This window comes from Lathamus discolor, chromosome W, assembly GCF_037157495.1.
Source record: "Lathamus discolor isolate bLatDis1 chromosome W, bLatDis1.hap1, whole genome shotgun sequence".
Classification (NCBI taxonomy): Eukaryota; Metazoa; Chordata; class Aves; order Psittaciformes; family Psittacidae; genus Lathamus; species Lathamus discolor.
In genome coordinates this window covers 4,251,020-4,274,878 of record NC_088908.1, presented here as the reverse complement: position 1 = coordinate 4,274,878, position 23,859 = coordinate 4,251,020, and the positions used below count along the sequence as shown (strand labels likewise).

General features: G+C 45.4%; 1 protein-coding gene across 2 annotated transcripts in view; it reads right to left on the bottom strand.

Annotated features, from left to right (window-relative positions):
• The window catches only part of LOC136004197 (nuclear transport factor 2-like), a 51,828-nt gene that overhangs the window by 14,903 nt on the left and 13,066 nt on the right, over positions 1-23,859 (bottom strand). For both annotated transcript variants that reach the window (XM_065660477.1, XM_065660476.1), the window contains exons 2-4: positions 16,115-16,239; positions 12,625-12,696; positions 5,653-5,751 (exon numbers count right to left, since the gene is read on the bottom strand). In XM_065660477.1, the coding sequence (XP_065516549.1) occupies positions 5,653-5,751; positions 12,625-12,696; positions 16,115-16,213 (270 nt within the window). In that variant the 5' untranslated portion in view covers positions 16,214-16,239. The remainder of the gene's footprint in view (positions 1-5,652; positions 5,752-12,624; positions 12,697-16,114; positions 16,240-23,859) is intronic.

Here is a 23,859-nt window from a genome sequence, read left to right as displayed (position 1 = left end):
ATATGGGCCCGTGACCGAGGGTTGGACTTAACAATGGACACTATTGCCCAGGTTCTTCGTAACTGTGAAGAGTGCTGCAATTAAGCAAACCAAGTGGTTAAAGTCTCCTTGTTATTGTCCTGGGTTTACCAGTAGCCGTTTTGCTCCTTCTTAGTAGCTGGTGCAAGCTCTGTGTTTTGACTTCCAGCCTGGGTAGAGAGCTGATAACATCAATTGTTTTTAATTGTTGCTACGTAATGTTTATTCTGGCCAAGGACTTTGTGAGCCTCATGCTCTGCCGGGGACAAGGGGAGGCCGGGAGGAAGCAGAGACAGGACACCTGACCCAAGCTAGCCAAAGAGGTATTCCATACCACAGTACATCACGCCCAGGGACGTAACTGGGAGTTACCCGGAAGGGCACAGTCTCTCTTTGGGGGGGTCGAACTTGTTCGGCAGTGGTATCGTATTCTCTTCTCTTATTTTCTCTTATCATTATTATCATTGGTGGTAGCAGTAGTGATTTGTGTTATACCTTAGTTACTGAGCTGTTCTTATCTCAACCCGTGGGAGTTACATTCTTTCAGTTCTCCTCCCCATCCCTCTGGGAGCGGGGAGGGTCGGGGGGGGGGAGGAAAGAAAGAAGAAGAAAGAAAGGGGGGGGAGTAAGTGAATGAGCTTTGTGGTTGGGTTTAAACCAAGACATTTATGTAGGACAATGGCTGAAGTACAAATATGGTGAGGCCTGGCACATTGACTATATCACACTCCCACAAACCTGCCAAGGCAAGTGCATGCGCTTACCATGTGGAAGCAATCACCTGATGGCTGGAAACATACGCTGTGCCCCACGCCACTTCCTGGAACACTATTCTGGGCCTTGAGAAACAAATCTTGTGGTGACATGGGACCCCAGAGAGAACTGAGTCAGACAATAGGAGTCATTTCTGGAACAACCTTATAAACACTTGGGCCAAAGAACATAGCATTGAGTAGGTATATCACATTCCCTACCATGAACCAGCCTCTGTGAAAACTGAACAGTATAACGGGCTGTTAAAATCTACACTGAGAGCAAGGGGTGGTGGGACTTTCAAACATTGGGACACACATTTACCAAAAGCCACCTGGCTGGTCAACACCAATAGGGCTGGCCCAGCCCAGTCAGAACTTTTACATACTCCAGAGGGGGATAAAGTGCTTTTGGTGCACATAAAGAATTTGCTGGGGAAAACAGTCTGGGAATAAGGGGTGGATACTGTCCTGGGTTCAGCAGTGACAGTCATTTTTCTCCTTCTTTGTAGCTGGTGCTACTGATGTTTTTAGTTACTGCTCAAATGTTTAGTCTGACCGGGGACTTTCTGAGTGTCATGCTCTGCCAGGGAGGAAAGGAAGCCAGAAGGAAGCAGAGACAGGACACCTGACCCAAACTAACCAAAGAGGTATTCCATACCACACCACATCATGCCCAGTATAGAAACTGGGGGACAATTACCCAGAAGGACTAGATCGCTTCTCAGGTCAGGCTGGGTATTGGTCAGCAGGTGGTAAACGGTTGTATTTTCTTACCTTGTTATTTCCCTTATCATAATTATTTTTGCTGGTAGCTGTAGTGGTTTGTGTTATACCTTTCTTACTGGACTGTTCTTATCTCAAACCATGGGAGTCACATTCTTTCGGTTCTCCTCCCCATCCCTCCAGGAGCAGAGGAGGAAGGAAGGGGGTGCTGTTTAATATTTTCATCAATGACCTGGATGAGGGAACTGAGTGCACCCTCAGCAAGTTTGCTGATGACACAAAACTGGGAGGAGTGGCTGACACACCAGAGGACTGTGCTGCCATTCAGCGAGACCTGGACAGGCTGGAGAGTTGGGCGGGGAGAAACTTGATGAAATTTAACAAGGGCAAGTGTAGAGTCTTGCATCTGGGGAAGAACAACCCCATGTACCAGTACAGGTTGGGGGTTGACCTGCTGGAAAGTAGTGAAGGGGAAAGGGACCTGGGGGTCCTGGTGGATAGGAGGATGACCATGAGCCAGCAATGTGCTCTTGTGGCCAAGAAGGCAAATGGCATCTTAGGGTGCATTAGAAAGGGAGTGGTTAGTAGGTCAAGAGAGGTTCTCCTCCCCCTCTACTCAGCCTTGGTGAGGCTGCATCTGGAATATTGCGTCCAGTTCTGGGCCCCTCTGTTCAAGAAGGACAGGGAATTGCTTGAAGGAGTCCAGCGCAGAGCCACAAAGATGATTAAGGGAGTGGAACATCTCCCTTATGAGGAGAGGCTGAGGGAGCTGGGTCTCTTTAGCTTGGAGAAGAGGAGACTGAGGGGTGACCTCATCAATGTTTACAAATACATAAAGGGTAGGTGTCAGGATGATGGAGCTAGGCTTTTTTCAGTGATATCCAGTGATAGGACAAGGGGCAATGGGTGTAAACTGGAGCATAGGAAGTTCCACGTTAACATCAGGAAGAACTTCTTTACTGTAAGAGTGACAGAGCACTGGAACAGGTTGCCCAGGGGGGTTGTGGAGTCTCCTACACTGGAGATATTCAAGGTCCGCCTGGACAAGTTCCTGTGTGATGTACTGTAGGTTACCCTGCTCTTGCAGGGGGGTTGGACTGGATGATCTTTTTGGGTCCCTTCCAACCCTTGGGATTCTGGGATTCTGGGATTCTGTGAGTGAGCGAGCGGCTGCGTGGTTCTGAGTTACTGGCTGGGCTTAAACCATGACAGTTCTTTTTGGCACCCAACATTGGGCTCGAAGGATTGAGATAACAACAGATCTGACCAAGGTGTGTCTATTTGTGATAAGCATTCATATTAATTTCATATTAATAGCCACTTATCACAATGCTGATTTATTGTCTCTCAAAGTTGTTGCTCTTGATCTCACAGGTTCAGCATGTCATACACCTTACTGCTGGTATTCGCTGTTTTAGTGTTTAATTGGCTGGGGGCCTTGGGCTAAGGTTCTTGTTTCACTGTACTAGATGTTAATGACTTGTAATAAAATAGAATCATTGATCATGAAACTGATCTGGCTTGCATTCCCAGTGTGGTCAGCACCTCTATACTTCAGGAGGTATATCATGAAAGTGTTTAGCCATTAAATTATTTATTTTCTTTTTCCCCTCCTTGGGGGGGGGGGGGGGGGGTGGGTGTTAACCTATGATTGAGACATTCCCTTACCTTCCCAGCCCCTCCACCAGACTATTTACAGCATCATTTGTGAGTTATGAAGGTTTTGAATGGCCTTTGGGTACCCTTGAGACCTGTCGGCTGATTGTGATGGGGACCACCAAGTTGGCTCACATACAGAGTGTATTTTACCCATGACCATTTCATCTGATCTCAAAAGTTAAGCAGAGTCAGGTTTGGGTCTTGTCTAGGGTTACATGACCATATAGGAGGACCAATAGATTTTCCTCAAGGCTGGACAGTCATGAGTGGCAGGGTGTGTGGGATAGTATGGTCAACTATCTAGGCCGGTGGGCCCCTCCAGTGCTTTGGAACTTCACCACTGAACAAATGCAAAACCAAAAAAAAAAAATAGTAAAATGCTTAAATAAGTTGTGTTGTCTTCCTGGTCATACAAGAGGGGGACAAATCACAGCAACCTGCCTGGGTACCAGTTCGCGGGTGCTGAGCGGTTGTATTCTCTTCTCTTGTTATTTCCCTTACCATTATTATTATTGGTGGTAGCAGCAGTGGTTTTGTGTTATACCTTTAGTTACTGGACTGTTCTTATCTCAGCCCATGGGAGTTATATTCTTTCGATTCTCCTCCCCTTCCCTCTGGGGTGGGGGTGGAGGGAGTGAGTGAGCGAGCGGCTGCGTGGTTCTGAGTTACCAGCTGGGCTTAAACCACACCAGACAATAATAATAATAATCCATTCTGTTCTTTCCAAATACACAGATGCACTAACATGCTATCCCTGAGTTACTATGGATAATTTCAAGAAGCTGAAGTTATTCAGAGAATAAAACCAGCACAGTAAGAAATACTACTCTAAGCCATGGTATTTATGGAAAGCTCCCAGATTGCATCTACAACCCTAATGACAATACTAATGGATGAGAAAACCCCAAAGCTCTACAGAATCTTTCAGAACTTACTATCTTGGCACAGGATTCAATACAGTCATTGTTGCAAGCAGTGATCTCCTTGATGATTTTGCAATAACCTTAAAAACATGACTGTGTGAAACCAGGTGCATATGTGAATGGCCCAAGACATTGAGTCAAGAAGTCTTGGGCTCATCAGTGAGTTTTGTGCATACCCAAGACTATGACATATGAGCTCAGCATGTCTGATTTCATGCCTGTCCTGCAATTCAGTGCTTTCCATGGTAGTGTATAGCTGTCTTTCCTCAACAGTGTGTGCAGGTAGGACTAAGCAACAAGAAAGCTGGAACCCAACTTGCAGCTAGGAAGCAGGAGCAACTGTTGTGAGAGCCAAAGCTATCTATGCTAGGCTTAGAAATGGATGCAACACACTGGGAACCGCTCTTCTCAAACGCCCAGTCCAAAACAATTAAGAGGAATAGCAGATTCAGACTTTCAGTCCTATGTTTACTTAGTTAACAGTTCAGTCAGTGCAAGTTTGAATGTTTTGATACCAGAGGTGCTATTCAGATTTAACAGGAAAAGGAAGCCTGAAAAGCTACTTTAGAGTTACTTGAACCCAGTTTCTTTTAAAGACTGGATGGCTTTAGAGTCCTGACTTGTCTGCATGGCTGGACCAAGCCCTGACAAAACTAACTCTGGTAATTTTAACTACTGGTATGTAATTTCACACTTTGCAAATAAACACTGCCTACTGTGAGCATGGTCTGCCTTTAGCTGACTTTACATACAGGATATTTTTTGCAAATTCCAGGACAATTTATTTCATAAGTAGTCCTATCAATTTACAACTCTGTGACCCTGGTATAAGATACAACACATCCTCAAAACAACAGGACTGGGTCAGTTTACACAGTTCAGCTGTGTAACTGAACAACAACAACTTAAACAGCAATGTAATCATACTACAGCCTGAAAAATAATCTGATTTCTTCACAAGCAGCAACTGTTTAAACAGTAAGTGTGCTTGATCTCAGAGGCCACACTCTGAATGCTGAACCAGTTTTGACCACAGAAGTACTGAACTGTATTAACACCAGGACTGTGTTCTTGTGTACTGTGATAGCAAACAAAAAAGCATGGTCTTACTGAAGGGTTGACAGCTAACAAAGTGTCTGCTAAGCCACAGCTTGATGCATGTTACATCAAAGAGCACATTAAACTAGATGTGCTTATATTGACCAAGAACACTGTAATGATGCTTTTAAATGCAACAGAAGACACTGAAACCTTACTGAATCAGGGTAAGAGAAATACTAATGCTTCTAGAGCCTCCAGTATTTGTATGCACAGTAAAAACCATGTCAATTTGCTTGGCAGGAACATAGGGCTGTCAAATTACAGGTGGTTTACCTAGTGCTAGTTATCTGAAAGGATAAGCAGTTTTTTGACAGTCTGGAAGAGCAGAAGAATGATGCCCCAATACAAGCTTACTGGTGTTCCTTCTCCACTCGAGAGAGTATTTTAATGTTTTAAGAGATCAGATGATTTAGAATCCTAAAAATAAAACCTACGACATAAGCATTTGTTAACCTGTCATGGAAGGAGTTTACCTTAAGCTGTCCCACTACCATACTGAGTATACAGCTGTCAGGTGTAGGTTGGTGGTCTTGTGCTGTGATGCTGTGTTGTATTTTTTGGAAAGGGAGGCTCTGCAATGAAAAGAAAGCAAAATAAGGAAGTGTACAGTCATTGCATGATGGCAAAACAAAGATCAAGCAAATCCGACATTATGAAGCATTAGACTATTTTGGTAGTAGTGTGTGGAGAGTTGAAACTCAACACTACTCAGGCTGGGTTGATCAACAGTTGTGCTTTTCAAGCACTGAGACATGAAATAACGTCACCCTATACAGTAAAGAGCACCTTTTCCTGGTCTAATTACACTGCCTGACAAGCTTCAAAACAACTCTAAGCTGAAAGTTCACATAAAGACACAAAGCTGCTTCTACTCTTAACAGTGTTCAAAGACTGTATGAACCAGTACTGGGGTTTACCAGACAATTCCCAGTTTGCTTCTTTGTTCAAGTGGCTATGAATAGAAAGGAAATATGTTTGATCCAGAACCAGTTTTCAAGACTGGAAATCCACCTCTCCCCTTCTGTCTTCCCTTGATGCTCATAGCCAGTGCAAGTGTGTCTGGAGTTAAGTGTACAAGGAACACACGCTGAGAAACACCAGACACTGGGTCACAAATCCTCTCTTTCAACCAAGACCACATTCATATTACAACCATGGATGATTCCAAGCAGTGAGTATCAAATATCTAGGGGATCTCTCAGAGTCCTGTCATAAAATGATGTTCTGGCACTGCTCTATCAAAAGCTGTGTTAATGCTAGATGCTTTAGAAGTGGCAGTTCAGCACGACAGAGCTCTGAGAGACCACCAAACCCAGAGTCCATGCACTGCAGAGGACAGCAGCAGGTGATCTTTTAGACTTCAGGGTGTACTTTAATGCCCTTGCTTCATTTTCCTGGTTTGTTAACAGGCTGAAGCAGACCCAAACACATTCTTTGACAAGTTCTGCATTCCACTCTAGTGGAAGGAGCCTGAAAAACTTCCTAGAAGGCCTAGAGTACAGGAATGGGAGACCGGAGTCACAGCATCAAGGATGTGAAGTACAGATTTGGTTCTACAAGCATAAGGCACTAGGAAGAATACCTGAAGCTAAATCCTTAGATAACAGAAAACACAAAGTGTGGAAGGATCAGGACCTGGGGAAGCAAAGGAAATGTAGGGAGCAGTCCTCTAATCAGAGGGACACTATTCAAGAACACTCCAATAAAGCCTGCAGTGTTTCCTCTTGGCTAGGAGAACAATCACAACCTACTATGAACTGCAAAGTGAGCCAACTGGTTTGTAAAATGGAATAGACATTTAGGAACAAAAAATAAAATTCAGATCAGTCTTTTCTGAACCACCAGCAGAATATTTTACAGGGTTACCATCCCAAACTTGAACATGCAATGTGCCCACATAGGCTGGGGCATTGCACACCCTTCCTTTGAGAAAAGAGTACTATGAAGCCTGCTCTCACCTTAGCACAACAGCTTCTTGTTGAAACAAGTCCTGCAAGAAGAGTCTCTTGAAAAGGCAGAGGGATGAAAGGGAATAAATGTGGTTGCACCCAGAACCCAGCTTTCAGTGTAACAAAATGCCAATGAGAGGTGAGACTGGGGAGAGAAGACTTTCCAGCTTTGGAGTCAAGAGTGCTACAAAACAGTGACAAGGAGCCAAAGACAAGGCTGCGTAAGACAGCGCCTGTTTCAAGTACCTGACTGTCCCATTCAGAGAAAAGTTCCCCAATGGTTGGCTGGCCAAATGAGCTACTCAGGTGATGCAGTGGGGAAAACCCCACTGGAAAGGGTAGGGTCAGCTGACAGGAAAGATCACTGATTTTTTACAATAGAGAGAGGCTACCTGGCTTACGGACATCCATCTGTACTGGAGAGAAGCATTTCTAGGTATGAAGAGTACAAAAAAGCAGCTAACAAGTAAGAAGCCAAACTACAACTAGGGGTTTTGTGTCATAGAATCACAGCATGGTTAGGGTTGAAAAGGATCTTAAAATCATCTAGTTCCAACACCCTGTCACGGGCAGGGACACCTTCCTCTAGACCATGTCACCCAAGACTCCACACAACCTGGCAATGAACACTGCCAGGGATGAAGCATTCACAACTTCCTCGGGTAATCCATTCCAGTGCCTCACCACCCTCACAGGGAAGAACTTCTTCCTTATATCTAACCTAAACTTCCTGTTCCAGTTTGAACACATCACCCCTCATCCTATCACTACAGTGCCTAATAAAGAGTCCCTCCCGAGCATCCTTGTAGGCCCCCTTCAGGCAATGGAAGGCTGCTCTGAGGTCTCCATGCAGCCTTCTATTATCCAGGCTGAACAGTCTCAACTTTCTCAGCCTGTCTTCATACGGAAGGTGCTCCAGAAGGCAGAGAATTGTGGTCAATGGCGCAGAATCTAGCTGGAGGTCTGTGACTAGTGGAGTTCCTCAGGGGTCGGTGCTGGGACCGGTGCTGTTTAATATTTTCATCAATGACCTGGATGAGGGAACTGAGTGCACCCTCAGCAAGTTTGCTGATGACACAAAACTGGGAGGAGAGGCTGACACACCAGAGGACTGTGCTGCCATTCAGCGAGACCTGGACAGGCTGGAGAGTTGGGCGGGGAGAAACTTGATGAAATTTAACAAGGGCAAGTGTAGAGTCTTGCATCTGGGGAAGAACAACCCCATGTACCAGTACAGGTTGGGGGTTGACCTGCTGGAAAGTAGTGAACGGGAAAGGGACCTGGGGGTCCTGGTGGATAGGAGGATGACCATGAGCCAGCAATGTGCTCTTGTGGCCAAGAAGGCAAATGGCATCTTAGGGTGCATTAGAAAGGGAGTGGTTAGTAGGTCAAGAGAGGTTCTCCTCCCCCTCTACTCAGCCTTGGTGAGGCTGCATCTGGAATATTGCGTCCAGTTCTGGGCCCCTCTGTTCAAGAAGGACAGGGAATTGCTTGAAGGAGTCCAGCGCAGAGCCACAAAGATGATTAAGGGAGTGGAACATCTCCCTTATGAGGAGAGGCTGAGGGAGCTGGGTCTCTTTAGCTTGCAAAAGAGGAGACTGAGGGGTGACCTCATCAATGTTTACAAATATGTAAAGGGTAGGTGTCAGGATGATGGAGCTAGGCTTTTTTCAGTGATATCCAGTGATAGGACAAGGGGCAATGGGTGTAAACTGGAGCATAGGAAGTTACACGTTAACATCAGGAAGAACTTCTTTACTGTAAGAGTGACAGAGCACTGGAACAGGTTGCCCAGGGGGGTTGTGGAGTCTCCTACACTGGAGATATTCAAGGCCTGCCTGGACAAGTTCCTGTGTGATGTACTGTAGGTTACCCTGCTCTTGCAGGGGGGTTGGACTAGATGATCTTTTGAGGTCCCTTCCAACCCTTGGGATTCTGTGATTCTGTGAATAGTTAGGGTTGGAAAGGACCTCAAGATCATCTAGTTCCAACCCCCCTGCCATGGGCAAGGACACCTCACACTAAACCATCCCACCCAAGGCTTCATCCAACCTGGCCTTGAACACTGCCAGGAATGGAGCACTCACAACCTCCCTGGGCAATCAATTCCAGTGTCTCACCACCCTAACAGGAAAGAATTTCCTCCTTGTATCCAATCTAAACTTCCCCTGTTTAAGTTTTAACCTGTTACCCTTTGTCCTGTCACTACAGTCTCTCGAGTCTTCCTCGAGTCCCTCCCCAGCATCCCTATAGGCCCCCTTCAGATACTGGAAGGCTGCTATGAGGTCTCCACAAAGCCTTCTCTTCTCCAGGCTGAACAGCCCCAACTTCCTCAGCCTATCTTCATACAGGAGGTGCTCCAGTCCCCAATTATCCTTGTGGCCCTCCTCTGGACTTGTTCCAACAGTTCCATGTCCTTTTTATGTTGAGGACACCAGAACTGCACACAGTACTCCAGGTGAGGTCTCACAAGAGCAGAGTAGAGGGGCAGGATCAGCTCTTTCGACCTGCTGGTTACGCTCCTTTTGATGCAGCCCAGGATACGGTCGGCTTTCTGGACTGCAAGCGCACACTGCGGGCTCAAGTTCATTTTCTCATCGACCAGCACCCCCAAGTCCTTCTCTGCAGGGCTGCTCTGTACCTCTTCTTTGCCCAATCTGTAGCTGTGCCTGGGATTGCTCCAACCCAGGTGTAGGACCTTGCACTTGTCATGGTTGAACTTCATAAGGTTGGTATCAGCCCACCTCACAAGCGTGTCAAGGTCCCTCTGGATGGCATCCCTTCCCTCCAGTGTATCAACCGGACCACACAGCTGGGTGTCATCAGCAAACTTGCTGAGGGCGCACTCAATCCCATTGTCCATGTCAGCGATGAAGATGTTAAACAAGACTGGGCCCAAGACCGATACCTGAGGGACACCACTCGTTACTGGTCTCCAGCCGGACATTGAACCATTGACCACAACTCTTTGTGTGCGGACATCCAGCCATTTCTTTATCCACCGAGTGGTCCATCCATCAAATTGATATCTCTCCAATTTAGAGAGAAGGATGTGGTGTGGGACAGTGTCAAACACTTTGCTCAAGTCCAGGTACATGACATCAACTGCTCTACCCTTGTCCATCAGTTCCACAGCCCCATCATAGAAAGCCACCAAATTGGTCAGGCAGGATTTCCCCTTAGTGAAGCCATGCTGGCTGTCACCAAGCACCTTGTTGTTTTTCATGTGCCTTAGCATGCCTTCCAGGAGAATGTGCTCCAAGATTTTGCCAGGCACAGAGGTGAGACTGTCTGGTCTGTAATTCCCCGGGTTTTCCATTTTCCCCTTCTTGAAAATGGGGGTTATATTTCCCTTTTTCCAGTCATCGGGAACTTCACCTGACTGACATGATTTTTCAAATATGATGGCCAGTGGCTTAGCAACTTCATTCGCCAGCTCCTTCAGGACCCACAGATGGATTTCATCAGGTCCCATGGACTTATGCATGTTCAGATTTTTAAGATGGTCTCGAACCAGATCCTCTCCTACAGTGGGCCCAAGGTCTTCATTCTCACAGTCCCTGCATCTACCTTCTAAGACCTGGGTGGTGCAGTCAGAGCCTTTGCCAGTGAAGACCAAGGCAAAGAAGTCATTCAGAACCTCAGCCTTCCTCAAATCCTGTGTAGCCAGTTCTCCCGAAAGCTTTCTCAGGGGTCCTATGTTGTCCCTAGTCTGTTTTTTGTTTGCTACATACCTGTAGAATCCCTTCCTGTTATCCTTAACATCACTGGCCAAGTTTAATTCTAACTGGGCCTTAGCCTTCCTAACCTGGTCCCTAGCTTCCCGGACAACATCCCTGTAAGCTACCCAGGCCGCCTGTCCTTGCTTCCACTTTTTATAAGCCTCTTTTTTCCTCTGAATTTTCCTCAGCAGCTCCTTATCCATCCAAGGAGGTCTCCTGGCCCTCCTGCCGCACTTCCTTCTAGTTGGGATGCAGCACTCCTGAGCTTGTGGCAGGTGGTCCTTGAATATCAACCAAGAGTCTTGGGCCCCCCTGCCCCCTCATGTCCTCCTCTGGACTTGTTCCAACAGTTCCATGTCCTTCTTATGTTGAGGACACCAGAACTGCACACTGTGGTGCAAGTGGTGTCTCACAAGAGCAGGATAAAGTGCCTTCTGACACTCAAAGTTGTCTGGGTTTTCACCACCAAAGCCATTGAATCTTCTTTGAAGTCAGTTAAGAGAAATTTTGCAAGAATAAAGTTGATTAACTGAAACTCACTCCTGGCAATAAAACTACCTGTTCCAGCCTCCTCCTTGGTCCAGGAAGTTCATAGAACTACAGGATAATTACCTCAAATGCTCAGTGGAAATCCGTCTGCTCCTGATTAGCACAGGCACTCTATTTGAAACAACTCTGAAGTCCAGCACCAATTAAGACAGAAGGAACAACTGTTAATTCCCACTCTTTAGCAATGTACAGGTGCACTAGCTATGGCCTTCTCAAAGGCAATGCAGGCACCTAAGATGCAGACCCAAGGGCAAACCTCAGCCTTCACAGTTCAAGACGTCCTCGATGAAAGCAGTGATTCCAAAACAAAGGAGCAGTAGCTGTGCAACAAGACAAGCATCCGAGTTGAAGATTTTTCTTCTCAATGTACAATAAAAATGGTGTATCAGCCTGATAGACATTCTGCTCAGAGCATGGTATGAGGACCTAAAACATGCCCTCCACATCTTGCAAGAGAATAGCTTTCTAGTCTCATGACAACTTATAAGTACACCCAATTTTATAACAGAAGCATGGATTTACTCAAAAAGATAAAACTTCTGCAAGTTTAACTAAATGAACACGGAGCTTCAGTCTCTATGAAGTAAGAAATGGTCTCCTGTCACTTGCTGAAGAGAAAATACTGGTTTCAAAGTCCTGAACCATAACTGTTCATATCTGAACAGCTGAGAAATGCTGCATTGACAAGCTAGGTTCTCCACTGTAGTACTTAATTGCAGTTTATGCGTCAGAAAGCAAATGGTTCCTTGAAATAACATGTTTAGCCTGTCACAGGCAGATTCAAATAACAGGTTTGCTATTGCTACTTCCATGGCATGCTTTAAAAGAGAAAAAACAAAACAAAACAAAAACAAACAAAAAAAATCAACACCTTTCATTTCTCTAGATCATGGGGTCAACTTCTGTTTTGGTTTTGGTTTTTTTGTTGGTTTTGGTGGGGTTTTTTGTTTTTTTTTTTAATAAAGTCAAATGCAATTACAGTCACAAAAATAATCTTGCAAACTAAGGGAGTCAGTTAACATTTTTCCAGTAGAACCCCCAATGGAACACCCCACTACACAGAATTAATCACAAGTAACATTTTTTGAAGACCAGAAGTTGGAAGCACAAGTTCCATATTTGAGATTTTTAAACTGCTGAAGCCTAACTCACATTTTCAGAATCCATTCACTTAAGAGTCTTCAGAACTGTTTCATAAAGCATTCAGGAAGGATTACAGACTTACAGAGAGTTTTTCAACAATAGCTGCTTTGCCCTGGAATTGCTGTCCTTCCCATGTAAGGCATGATGCATCAATCTGGGGGGGGGGGGGGGGGGGGGAGGAAGAAAAAAAGTCATTAGCCTACTTAGGTAACCCTTAAACAACCCCAAACAACCCTGGTGAGAGACTTTGTTTACTTGGCATATATCCTTAGAATCCAGCTGTTTGAAAACTACCTCCAAGAGAAATGGAAAGAAGCCACAAAGAACAACCGAAAAAGTTTGGAAGAATCAACTAGGAATTAAGTAGACTAAATTTCATTATCATGATTGTACCAGCAAAGAAAGTTCCTGCCTTTGGATCAAAGCTTGCTCTCAGAAACAAATTTGAAGGTTAACCCCCCCCCCCAAAAAAAAAACCAACCAACAAATAAAAAAAAAAACCCCACAAACAAACTATGGACACAAAGTCAAGCATGTAGAAAGACAAAAATACATTAAGAAATCTGACAAAATGAGTTACACTACCAATTTTTTTTCCTCTCAGGTACTGATTTGCATATCCTACTCACACCCAGAAACACAGAATATGCCTCTAAAGGTTTTCTAACAAACTGCCCTGCATGGCATGAAGTGACTGAGGTGGGGCATGAAGTGACTGAGGTGGTTCAGCCTACAGGCACTTCCAGGATATGAGGAAGGGTGTTCTGAGCATGCTCTTGTCTGTTTTTGTTGCACCTGACAACAAGCTTTCTGCTCAGCTTAGGACCCTCTGTTTAAACTGGAGTCACAATATCCAATTGCTGACATAGCTCTGCCTTCTCAAACCCAATCTTAAAACTTTGCAGACATTTAAATTGGTTTCCACTGAGCTCAAAAGTTCGCCTGCTGCCATCTCCAAACAGCACCCTCATGCTATACCCGACAGCCCAAGTTCTTGTGCACCCTACCATAGATGGGAGTTCCTTCTACCTTTTTGAGTTTAAATACCTCCAGGAACACAATTCCCAACTCTTTCCCATCCAGTCTTCAACTCTCACTGAAGCTCTGAATGCCTCTGCAGAAAATGGCAGATTCCTAAGAACTCCACTTGTATGCTAGCAGATTTTCCAGGGCTTGTTTTTGATCCACACCACATAAAAAAAAACACTTCTTTCAGCCACACTGTGCTGCACCTGCACAACATCACAACCATGCTGAAAAAGCTTCTGGTCCTCCACATATCATCAGGAAGAACTATACAGTGCAGCAAGAGCCAAAAGAACAAAGAAGGGGACCAGAGGCAACAGCACGAAGTATTTCAGGGTCACAGATGCAACCAAAAGCAGTATAAAGAGCCCCTGAATACAGCCTCTAAGTCTTGAGTTTGGACACGCTCCTTTTATGAGAAGATAGACTTGGATTGCGTAACCCGAGGTCACATAGCAAATCACCTAGCTGACACCACTTGCATCTTACATGACATCAACCCAACACTCATAAATTGAGAAGCCAGGCCAGGGAATGAGGCCATCCTCTCAAGCATTCAAATTACTGCCTTCAAGTATGGAAAGCCACAAAAGCAGAGGGGACCCAGAACCTGCCTTACTGAATCAACTTTAACAATCAGCCGGTGAGCATGAAGTGGTGCAGGGCCCTCCTGATGCTTCAAAGAGCAGCAGAGAACAAAGATTAAGTTGGTGAGGAAATCTGTTCTTCCTGAAACACTCAGCTTCACACTGTACCTAATTAGTGTCCACCTGACTCTCTGCTACAGGTTACCTCCACAACCACTTGCTGTATTGAGAATCTGGGAGCAACTGCTTCAAAAATAAAAAGCAACTCCTCCTCTATCCCAAAGCCCTACAGATGAAAAAATGGCATAAAAATAACAAAATATTATAGTAGCCACACACCCAAAACAGAGGAAAGAAGTAGCTGCAGCATTTTCCTGCCAAACAACTGCAGGTGGGTAACTGTAAAACAAGTCGTAACTCAAGTAATTCACAGAAAAAGTGACTGGCCCACATCCCTACCTGGAATAGGTGACAAAAGCTCAACTGACTTGGATTACACCACTAAAGCAGAAAACTGAACCTTCAGGTGAAGTAGATAAAGGAATGCAAAAGAAATCCAAGAGCTCTCTGCTGCATTCCCACATGCTATAACATTTGTTTGCTCCCACAGGGTCTATGAAGGCAAAAAGCTCATCTGTAAAAGCACATTTCTACAGAACCTCCTCTAATTTAGACAAGTTGTGACCTTGGTGCATTTTAGCCACACAAAACAGGCTCACATCCTCTGTAGTTCAAGAACTCCACAAAACATATTGGTGACCTGTAGCAGTTCTGTCTACATTTGCCTAGGTCTCTCCAATGAATGATAAAAGGCAGAAAGATCCTAAGGGTATTAAAAAGCCAGGAGTTCACTGTGTGGAAGGCCCCTAGTTATCACCAGTCTTCTGAGGACTGAATGTGTTTTGGTAATAACATGACAGAATTTAATAAGTGCCTTCCTGTTTACAGCTGTGGATCGAACACAGGCTACTTGTTTTTCTTGCTTTATAGGCTCTCTGTACACAGCTTCTTAGCCAAAATAAGGCAACAATCAAAGAGAGAGCAAACACATCCAAAAGGCAAACAGTCAGTGCTGGTGGATACTGCTAAGGTATAAGGAGGGGGATCAGATGCAGAACTGTTCGTGCAACAGTCCCAATCCTCAAGAGCTTGGTGAAGCTTCAGACAACTCATCCAGCAGATAAAATACAGGTCAAAAAAACAGGATATGCTGCTAAGAGACTTGTAAAACTTGAATGCCTTGCTGAAACACCTCAGCCACCCAGCAGTATTCCTCACCACCAGTAATTAACTCCATAGGCAGAGCACTTTGCATGCTCTGAAGGAAACTTCACCCAAAACTCAGCTGATGCTCCTTGGGCTTGTTACCATCTTTCATTTTGGAAGCCAAGTCTACTTTGCCCCAAACAAGGAGCAAAAATAAAAAACTTTTTTTTTTTTTTTTTTAAGAAATTCAAACTGAATTTAGATTTACTTAGCAAATTCTAAATATTTAAACTGGATCCAAATTTTTAAATTTATTTTAATGTTCAGAGGATTAACACAGCATAAGAGCTGAGAAACACCAGCAAGAACTGCTAAACAGATTAGGACTTAAATCACATCAAGAGGGATCCAAGCATATCTACACCTGTGTATTAATGGCAAACTAAGGGTAGAATATTTGCTTTTACAGGGAATTTCACAGTATCATCATCAGCCCCCTCCACTATGAACCACTGTCCACAGCCAACCAAGGCTTTTATGAGTCTGTCTATAAGGCATACAAAGCTCAAAACAGAAGTGAAACATAAAAGAAATGCAATAAATAAAAGTTGAGTAAGTGTAACTGCACTGACTAATACCCTGGAGTCAGGATAAAACCCACTATCCTACCCTGTGTATTCCCACCCATCAAAAATGGGGAAACCTAGACAGGTAATGGGACAGAGCCCCAGCCCCCTTTGTGTAGATACTTACATATATTGCTCCTAACTGAGTCCTGTCTGCATCAAAAAGCTGGTAATAATGTTGTACGAAGCTGGACCCAATCTGCTCCCAGATAGGCTTGTCTCCCATTCTGAATCCTCACCTAAAGCCTGTGACTGAAAAAGAAAAAAAGGGGAGGAAAAAAAACAAACAAACAAACAACCCACAACAAAAAAAAACAAAACAAAAAAAGCCACAAAGCACACACAAACAAAAACACAAACCATTGTCAGAAATAATCATAACACTTGGCTTGAGTGCTTGGCACCAATAAACACAGGTCCCCTCAGATGGCCAGAATTTTTCTTTGGAAAAACTGGGACAAAATTCACCTCTATACTCTAGATTTTAGTAAATAAAAACCTAGGATACCAATTGGTTAAATTCATTATTATTTTGATATTTCTAGAGCTACTTCAGTATGAAGTTGTAGGTTTAAATCATAGATTTAAACTAACAATAGTGTATCTTTAAACTAACATAGTTAGTAAATAGTACATAGTTAGTAAATAGTACAGTAAATTGCTCTAACCTGCTGTTGTGGTTTAAGCCCAGCCAGTAACTCAGAACCACACGGCTGCTCGCTCACTCCCCTGCTCTTCTTCACACCACCACCCCACACCCCCAGAAGGATGGGGAGGAGAACTGAAAGAAGTTAACTCCCAGGGGCTGAGAGAAGAACAGTCCAGTAACTAAAGTGTAACACAATACTACTACTGCTACCACCAATAATAATAATGATAAGGGAAATAACAAAGGGAGAGAATACAATTGCTCACCATCCGCCAATCCATACCCAGCCCACCCTGAGCAGCCATCTGGGCCTTCCAGGTATAACATTACTTAGCAACAACTAAAACATCGATGTGTTATCAGCACTGTTCTCAGACTGAAGTTGAAAACACAGCACTGCACCAGCTACTAAGAAAGAGAAATATACCTGCTACAGCTGAACCCAGAATATAAAGAAACTCTCTAAGACTCAATGTGGAGTTCTAGAAAGCAGCATTCTTTATTGCAGCACTAGGCACACACACAAATCATTTCACAAAGGTGAGCACACCCATTGTTTTCAGTTGTTGCTAAGTAATGCTTACTCCAATCAAGGGCTTTTCAGTCTCATGCTCTGCCAGTGAGGAGGTGCACGGGAAGCAGGGAGGAAGCAGAGATGGGACACATGACCCAAAGTAGCCAAAGGGGTGTTCCATACCACAGCACATCACGCCCAGTGTAGAAACTAGGGAGAGTTACCCAGAAGGCAGAGATTGCTGCTTGGGTCAGGTTGGGTATCGGTTGGCAGGTGCTAAGCAATTGTATTGTCCAGCACTTGTGGTTATCCTTTTCCCCTTTTAGTTTTATATTCTCTCCCCTTGTTATTTCCCTTGTCATTATTATTATTATTATTATTATTATTATTGGTGGTAGCAGTAGTTGACCCGTATTATACCTTAGTTACTGGACTGTTCTTATCTCAACCCATGGGAGTTACATTCTTTCAATTATCCTCCCCTTCCCTCCAGGAGCAGGCAAGGAAGAAGGTGGAGAGCAAGTAAGCAGCTGCTCAGTTCCAAGTTATCACCTGGGCTTTAACAATGACACTCCAACCAACTTTTACAGTAACAATTTGGCACCCGAACAGGGACCCTCTGCCGTGTTCGCCACAGATCTGGGGAGTCTCTGGGACCTTCATGCTGGCTTTGGGGGAGTTTCCCTGAAAGGAACCACAGCTCCCCAGACCGACTCAGGACCTCGGTAAGACCCTGAATTTATTTCTTTGACAAAGGCATTCTTTCTGGTCCCTTTCCACAGTAGTCACAGGGGATGCCCTGCACAGTAGGTAAAGGTAGTCTGGTTCTGGTTGTCTGGACTCTGGTATCTGGGTGTGGTCAGGATCATGGGTACCACTGCCTCTGAAGGGGGAGTCCTGAAAAGGTCCCCACTGGGTTGCATTTTGCAACACTCTGCAATCTGGGTGGAAGTCCAAATCATTGCCTCTGGGGGGGGGGTGGGGGGGGTGGTTTGAAGAAATCCCCACTGGGTTGCAGTTTTCAACACTGGAAACAAAGTGGTGGACCCCCAAGGGGCACAGTCACCTGGGAGACTTTGGTAAAATACTGTAACCAGTGGTGGCTGTTATACAAACTGGATTTTGGGGAAAAGTGGCCTATGAATTGCACAATTAATTATAATACTTTGATACAATTGATGTTATTCTTGAGACAAGAAAGAAACTGGGATGAAGTAGCCTATGTGGAAATGTTTTTCATTTTGAGAAATAATCTGGAATGGCAAAAGGTTTGTGGTTTTGATCTTTCACCCCAGGACCCGTTAATATTGTCCTTGGAGAAAGACAGTAAAATTTGTTTAAACGCTGTTGCTCTTTGTGCAGCACAGGACAATTATGCACTAAACATTTGAAGAATGCGGAGGAGGATTTCGATTTGATGGTAGCCCCCAGAGAAGGGGTATTGTGAATAATGGGGCCGAAGGTGCAGACAACGAGAATCACGCACAAGCACAGGAAAGTGGAGATGTTAGAGGGGGCTGAAGGATTTTGCCCTATAGCAGGGCAAACTAGGGGAAAACAAGGGGAAACTGTGATTTTGACTTTAAGACAAGCTGTGGGCAGTGATGGTCCAGTCACGATAAAGATTCGCTTTACCATTATAGATCCGAATATTTGGAAACAAGTGGCTGGTAATTATGCATCATGTTTGTGAGACTGTTGACAGGGATATCATTATTCATATGGCTCGGACCACAGTAGAGCAACACATAATTGCAGGCACATTGGCAGGTACAGTGAATCTTCACGTGCCTACCACCAATCCTAACTGGGACCCTAATCAGGACCAGGACAGGCAGGCTTTGAAACAATATCAGAGGCGGATTTTATTCAGTATTAGGAATGCATTCCCCAAGGCACTGAACTGGTCTAAGCTACATGAAATAATGCAAGATATAAATGAATCACCCTCTGGATTCACGGAGAGATTAAAAGAGGTGTTTTGTAAATGCACTACTATTGATCCAGGAAGGAAGGACGGAAGGAAGGATGGAAGGAAGGACGGAAGGAAGGATGGAAGGTCCAGGAAGGAAGGACCAGGACGGAAGGAAAGAAGGAAGGAAAAAAAGGAAGGTCCAGGACAGAAGGAAGGAAGGAAGGAAGGTCCAAGAAGGAAGGAAGGAAGGGAGGGAGGGAGGGAATTAGGCCATTTAATAAAAGGTCAATCCATGGAAGGTACAAAAGCTTAAGGGGGAAGACCAATACAGTTTGGGGAAAATAATGAATGTGGCCTGGGAGACCTATCACAATCAGACCACCACTGCTCTGGTGCAAGTTCCTTGAAACGGTTCAAATGACAGTGGGAAGGGGTTGGAGTCCGCAATTATTAATATTATTGCCTGATATAATACAATGTTGTGTATTGTGGGTTATAACATGTCTGGTTTCAACTAGAAATCTGTTACTATATATGTGGGAAGGGCATAAGAGAAGCTCCAGAGTAAAATTGGAATGTTTAGGGGGAAAAAGAAAAAACAAACAAGAAAACCATCAAAAAACCCCAAAACAAAACAAAAAAAAAAAAAAAGAAAAAAAAAAAGAAAAACTGTTGGCTGTAGTTCTCACCTAGGAAACAGGGGAGTGGCCCAGGAAAAGAATAAAGAAAAACTACATGGAAAGGTTTGTGAACAGACTCCACTGCTTGCACTGGAAGAGGGAATGCCCTCAAAATCAAAATAAACACCGGAGATTTGCTGGAATGTCAGGACAAGCAGAGAAAATTATTACTTCAGATGAAGACTGAGGAGGACTGGGGAAAGACTCAAAACCCTCCCCAGCAGAACCCCTGACTATAGTTAAGTTGGGGAATGACTGGGACAATGGGATTGAGGGCACCCTCAGCAAATTTTCCAATGACACCAAGCTGTATGGTTTGGTTAATACACATGAGGGAAGGGATGCCAGCCAGAGGGACCTTGACACGCTTGTAAGGTGGGCCAATGCCAACCTCATGAAGTTCAACCAAGCCAAGTGCAAGGTCCTACACCTGGGTAGGGGCAATCCCAGGCACAGCTACATGTTGGACAGAGAAGAGATTCAGAGCAGTCCTGCAGAGAAGGACCTGGGGGTGTTGGTCAATGAGAAAATGAACATGAGCCAACTTCAATGTTCACTCACAGACCAGAAATCCAACCATATCCTGGGCTGCATCAAGAGGAGCGTGACCAGCAGGTCAAAGGAGGTTATCATCCTGCCCCTCTACTCTGCTCTCGTGAGAGCTCACTTGGAGTATTGTGTACAGTTCTGGTGTCCTCAACATAAAAAGGACATGGAACTGTCAGAGCAAGTCCAGAGGAGGGCCACAAGGACGATCAGGAGCTGGAGCACCTCCTGTATGACGAGAGGCTGAGAAAGTTGGGGCTGTTGAGCCTGGAGAAGAGAAGGCTGCGTAGAGGCCTCATAACAGCCTTCCATTACCCAAAGGGGGTCTATATAAGGATGCTGGGGAAGGACTCTTCATTAGGGACTGTAGCGACAGGACAACGGATAACAGGTTAAAACTAAAACAGGGGAAGTTTAGATTGGATATGAGGAGGAAGTTCTTTCCTGTTAGGTTGGTGAGGCACTGGAATGGGTTGCCCAGGGAGGTTGTGAATGCTCCATCCCTGGCGATGTTCAAGGCCAGGCTGGACAGAGCCTTGAGTGACATGGTTTAGTGCAAGGTGTCCCTGCCCATGGCAGGGGGGTTAGAACTACATGATCTTAAGGTCCTTTCCAACCCTAACTATTCTATGATAGGATAAAAATTTCTTGTAGAAACAAAAGCTACTTATTCTGCTATAAGTACTTGTAAAAGGCAAGTAAGCAAGTGTCATGGTTTAAACCCAACCACAAACCTCGTTCACTCACTTCCCCCCCTTCTTGCCCTCCCCCTGCTCCTGGAGGGATGGAGAGGAGAATCAAAAGGAACGCAACTCCCACGGGTTGAGATAAGAACAGTTTAGTAACTAAGGTATAACACAAATCACTACTGCTACCACCAATAATAATAATGATAAAGGAAATAACAAGAGGAAAGAATACAACACCTCAACACCAGCCAACCAATAACTTGCCCCACTCCCCCCAGCCCAACACTGACAGATCCCTCATCCAACCCTGCAGCCCTTCCGGGTAACTCCCCATTACATCCTGGGCATGACATGCTGTGGTATGGAATACCTCTTTGGTCAGTTTGGGTCAGGTGTCCTGTCTCTGCTTCCTCCCGGCCTCTCCTCCTCCCTGGCAGAGCATGAGGCTCAGAAAGTCCTTGGCCAGACCAAACATTTGAGCAGCAACTAAGAACATTGGCTTTATCAGCTCTCTTCCCAGGCCAAAAATGAAAACACAGCACTGCACTAGCTACTAAGAAGGAAAAAAATGACTGCCACTGCTGAACCCAGGACAGTATCCACCCCTTATTCCATACCATTCACGTCATGCTCACATCCCACATTTTCAGTATACCATCACTCTTATCTCAGTACACTCTTAGTGCATGGACCAGTCCCTATAAAGCTGCTGAGTCCATCTGGTCCATGATGGCAGGCTCCATCTCTTGTAACAGTCTTTCAGAGAGGGAGAGGCTGTGTGCAGCGTTCACACTTGTGAATAACCTGGGCAATAGTGTCCATTGCTGAGTCCACCCCTCGATCATGAGTCCATCTGTATGTTGCATCTCTGCCCTGATGGCCTGAAGTGTCAGGGACCCACCAGACTCAAAATAATTCACTGTCCCCTTCAGCAGTTTCTGCAGCTTGTTGCTGGGGACTCCATACAGCTGCCTTCCATCTCCGACACTTCCAAAGCACTGGAGGGGTTCAGTGGACTAGATACTCGCTCATACTGTCCCACACACACTGCCACTCATGACTGTCCAGCCTTGGGGAAGATCTCTTGTTCCTCCCATATTGTGGTCTAACCCCGGACAAGAAGCAAACCTGAGTCTGCTTGACTTCTGAGATCAGACAAAATGGCCATGAGTAGAACACACTCTGTGTGTGTGCCAACATGCTGATCCCCATCACAATCAGCAGGCAGGTCCCAAGGGTACCCAAAGGCCATTCAAACCCTTCAGAACTCTCCAGTGATGCTGCTGTACTTGTCCCTGGGGCTGGTGTAGCTGCTGTGCTTGCCAGCTCTCCCACCACCAGCTTCTCTTTTCCTGGGTGCTGCAGATCTTCCTCCTCTGCCTTGCTGGGAAATGCCGCGTGGACTCCTGCATCCTCCTGGGGCTCGGCGGGCGGCTTCCGGGGAAAGCTCTCGGCTGTTGCGGGGCTGGGCTCCTCCGCAGGGCTTGGCTCCTCGGCCGCCTCCTCCCACTGCTCAGCTCGGGCCCCGTTCCTGCCGCTGCCTGGTCCCCGGGGCCGCTCTCCCGGGCCGCTTCAGCCGCGGCTGGCTCTCGAGGCCGCTCCCCCTCAGCTCCCCGCAGCCTCACAAAGACAGAGGGGAGGACAAGGGCCAGGACAGTGAAGAGCAGCGGGACGGCCAGGTACAAGTCCACGGCCACATCCATCTCTCCCTGCTGCCGGAGCCCAACCGTATTACAAGTCATTGCCATAAAGTATAGTGAAACAAGAAACTTAGCCCAGGCCCCACACTTGATAAACACTATCACAGCAAATACCGGCTCTAAGTAATTTACTACATTGTGAAACTCTGAGAGCAAGAGAAACAACTTTGAGAGCCAATAAATCAGCATTGTGACGAGTATTAATCCGATCATCTCTGTCGTTATCTCAACCCTTCGAGCCCCACGTTGGGCGCCAAAAAGAACTGTCGTGGTTTAAACCCAACCACAAACCTCGTTCACTCACTCCCCCCCCTTCTTGCCCTCCCCCTGCTCCTGGAGGGATGGAGAGGAGAATCGAAAGGAATGCAACTCCCACGGGTTGAGATAAGAACAGTTTAGTAACTAAGGTATAACACAAATCACTACTGCTACCACCAATAATAATAATGATAAAGGAAATAACAAGAGGAAAGAATACAACACCTCAACACCAGCCAACCAATAACTTGCCCCACTCCCCTCAGCCCAACACTGACCAATCCCTCGTCCAACCCTGCAGTCCCTAGCCCTTCTGGGTAACTCCCCATTACATCCTGGGCATGACCTGCTGTGGTATGGAATACCTCTTTGGTCAGTTTGGGTCAGGTGTCCTGTCTCTGCTTCCTCCTGGCCTCTCCTCCTCCCTGGCAGAGCATGAGGCTCAGAAAGTCCTTGGCCAGACCAAGCATTTGAGCAGCAACTAAAAACATTGGCTTTATCAGCTCTCTTCCCAGGCCAAAAAATGAAAACACAGCACTGCACTAGCTACTAAGAAGGAAAAAAATGACTGCCACTGCTGAACCCAGGACAGCAAGCAAGCAACCAGCTTCAGGCATTGGTGCCACAGGCTGGATATGAACACGGCCTTTCTTACAACCTTTAAAATTGCCAAACAGATGTTGATAGATGTTCAGATTTCGTTACATGCCTGTGTGCCCCATGCTGCTATTGGATTACTGGGTAAATTACATGCATAAATTACATAAAAAAAAAAAAATCAAACAACAAAAAATCAGATACATGTTCCTCATGAAAAGGCTGTGGAGGCCCAAGTTTTTATGTTACAGAAACCAGCATAATTATGCTAAATATATAGCCACTGCTGGCAAGTATCGGGTGCACTCACCTTTGCAAAATGAT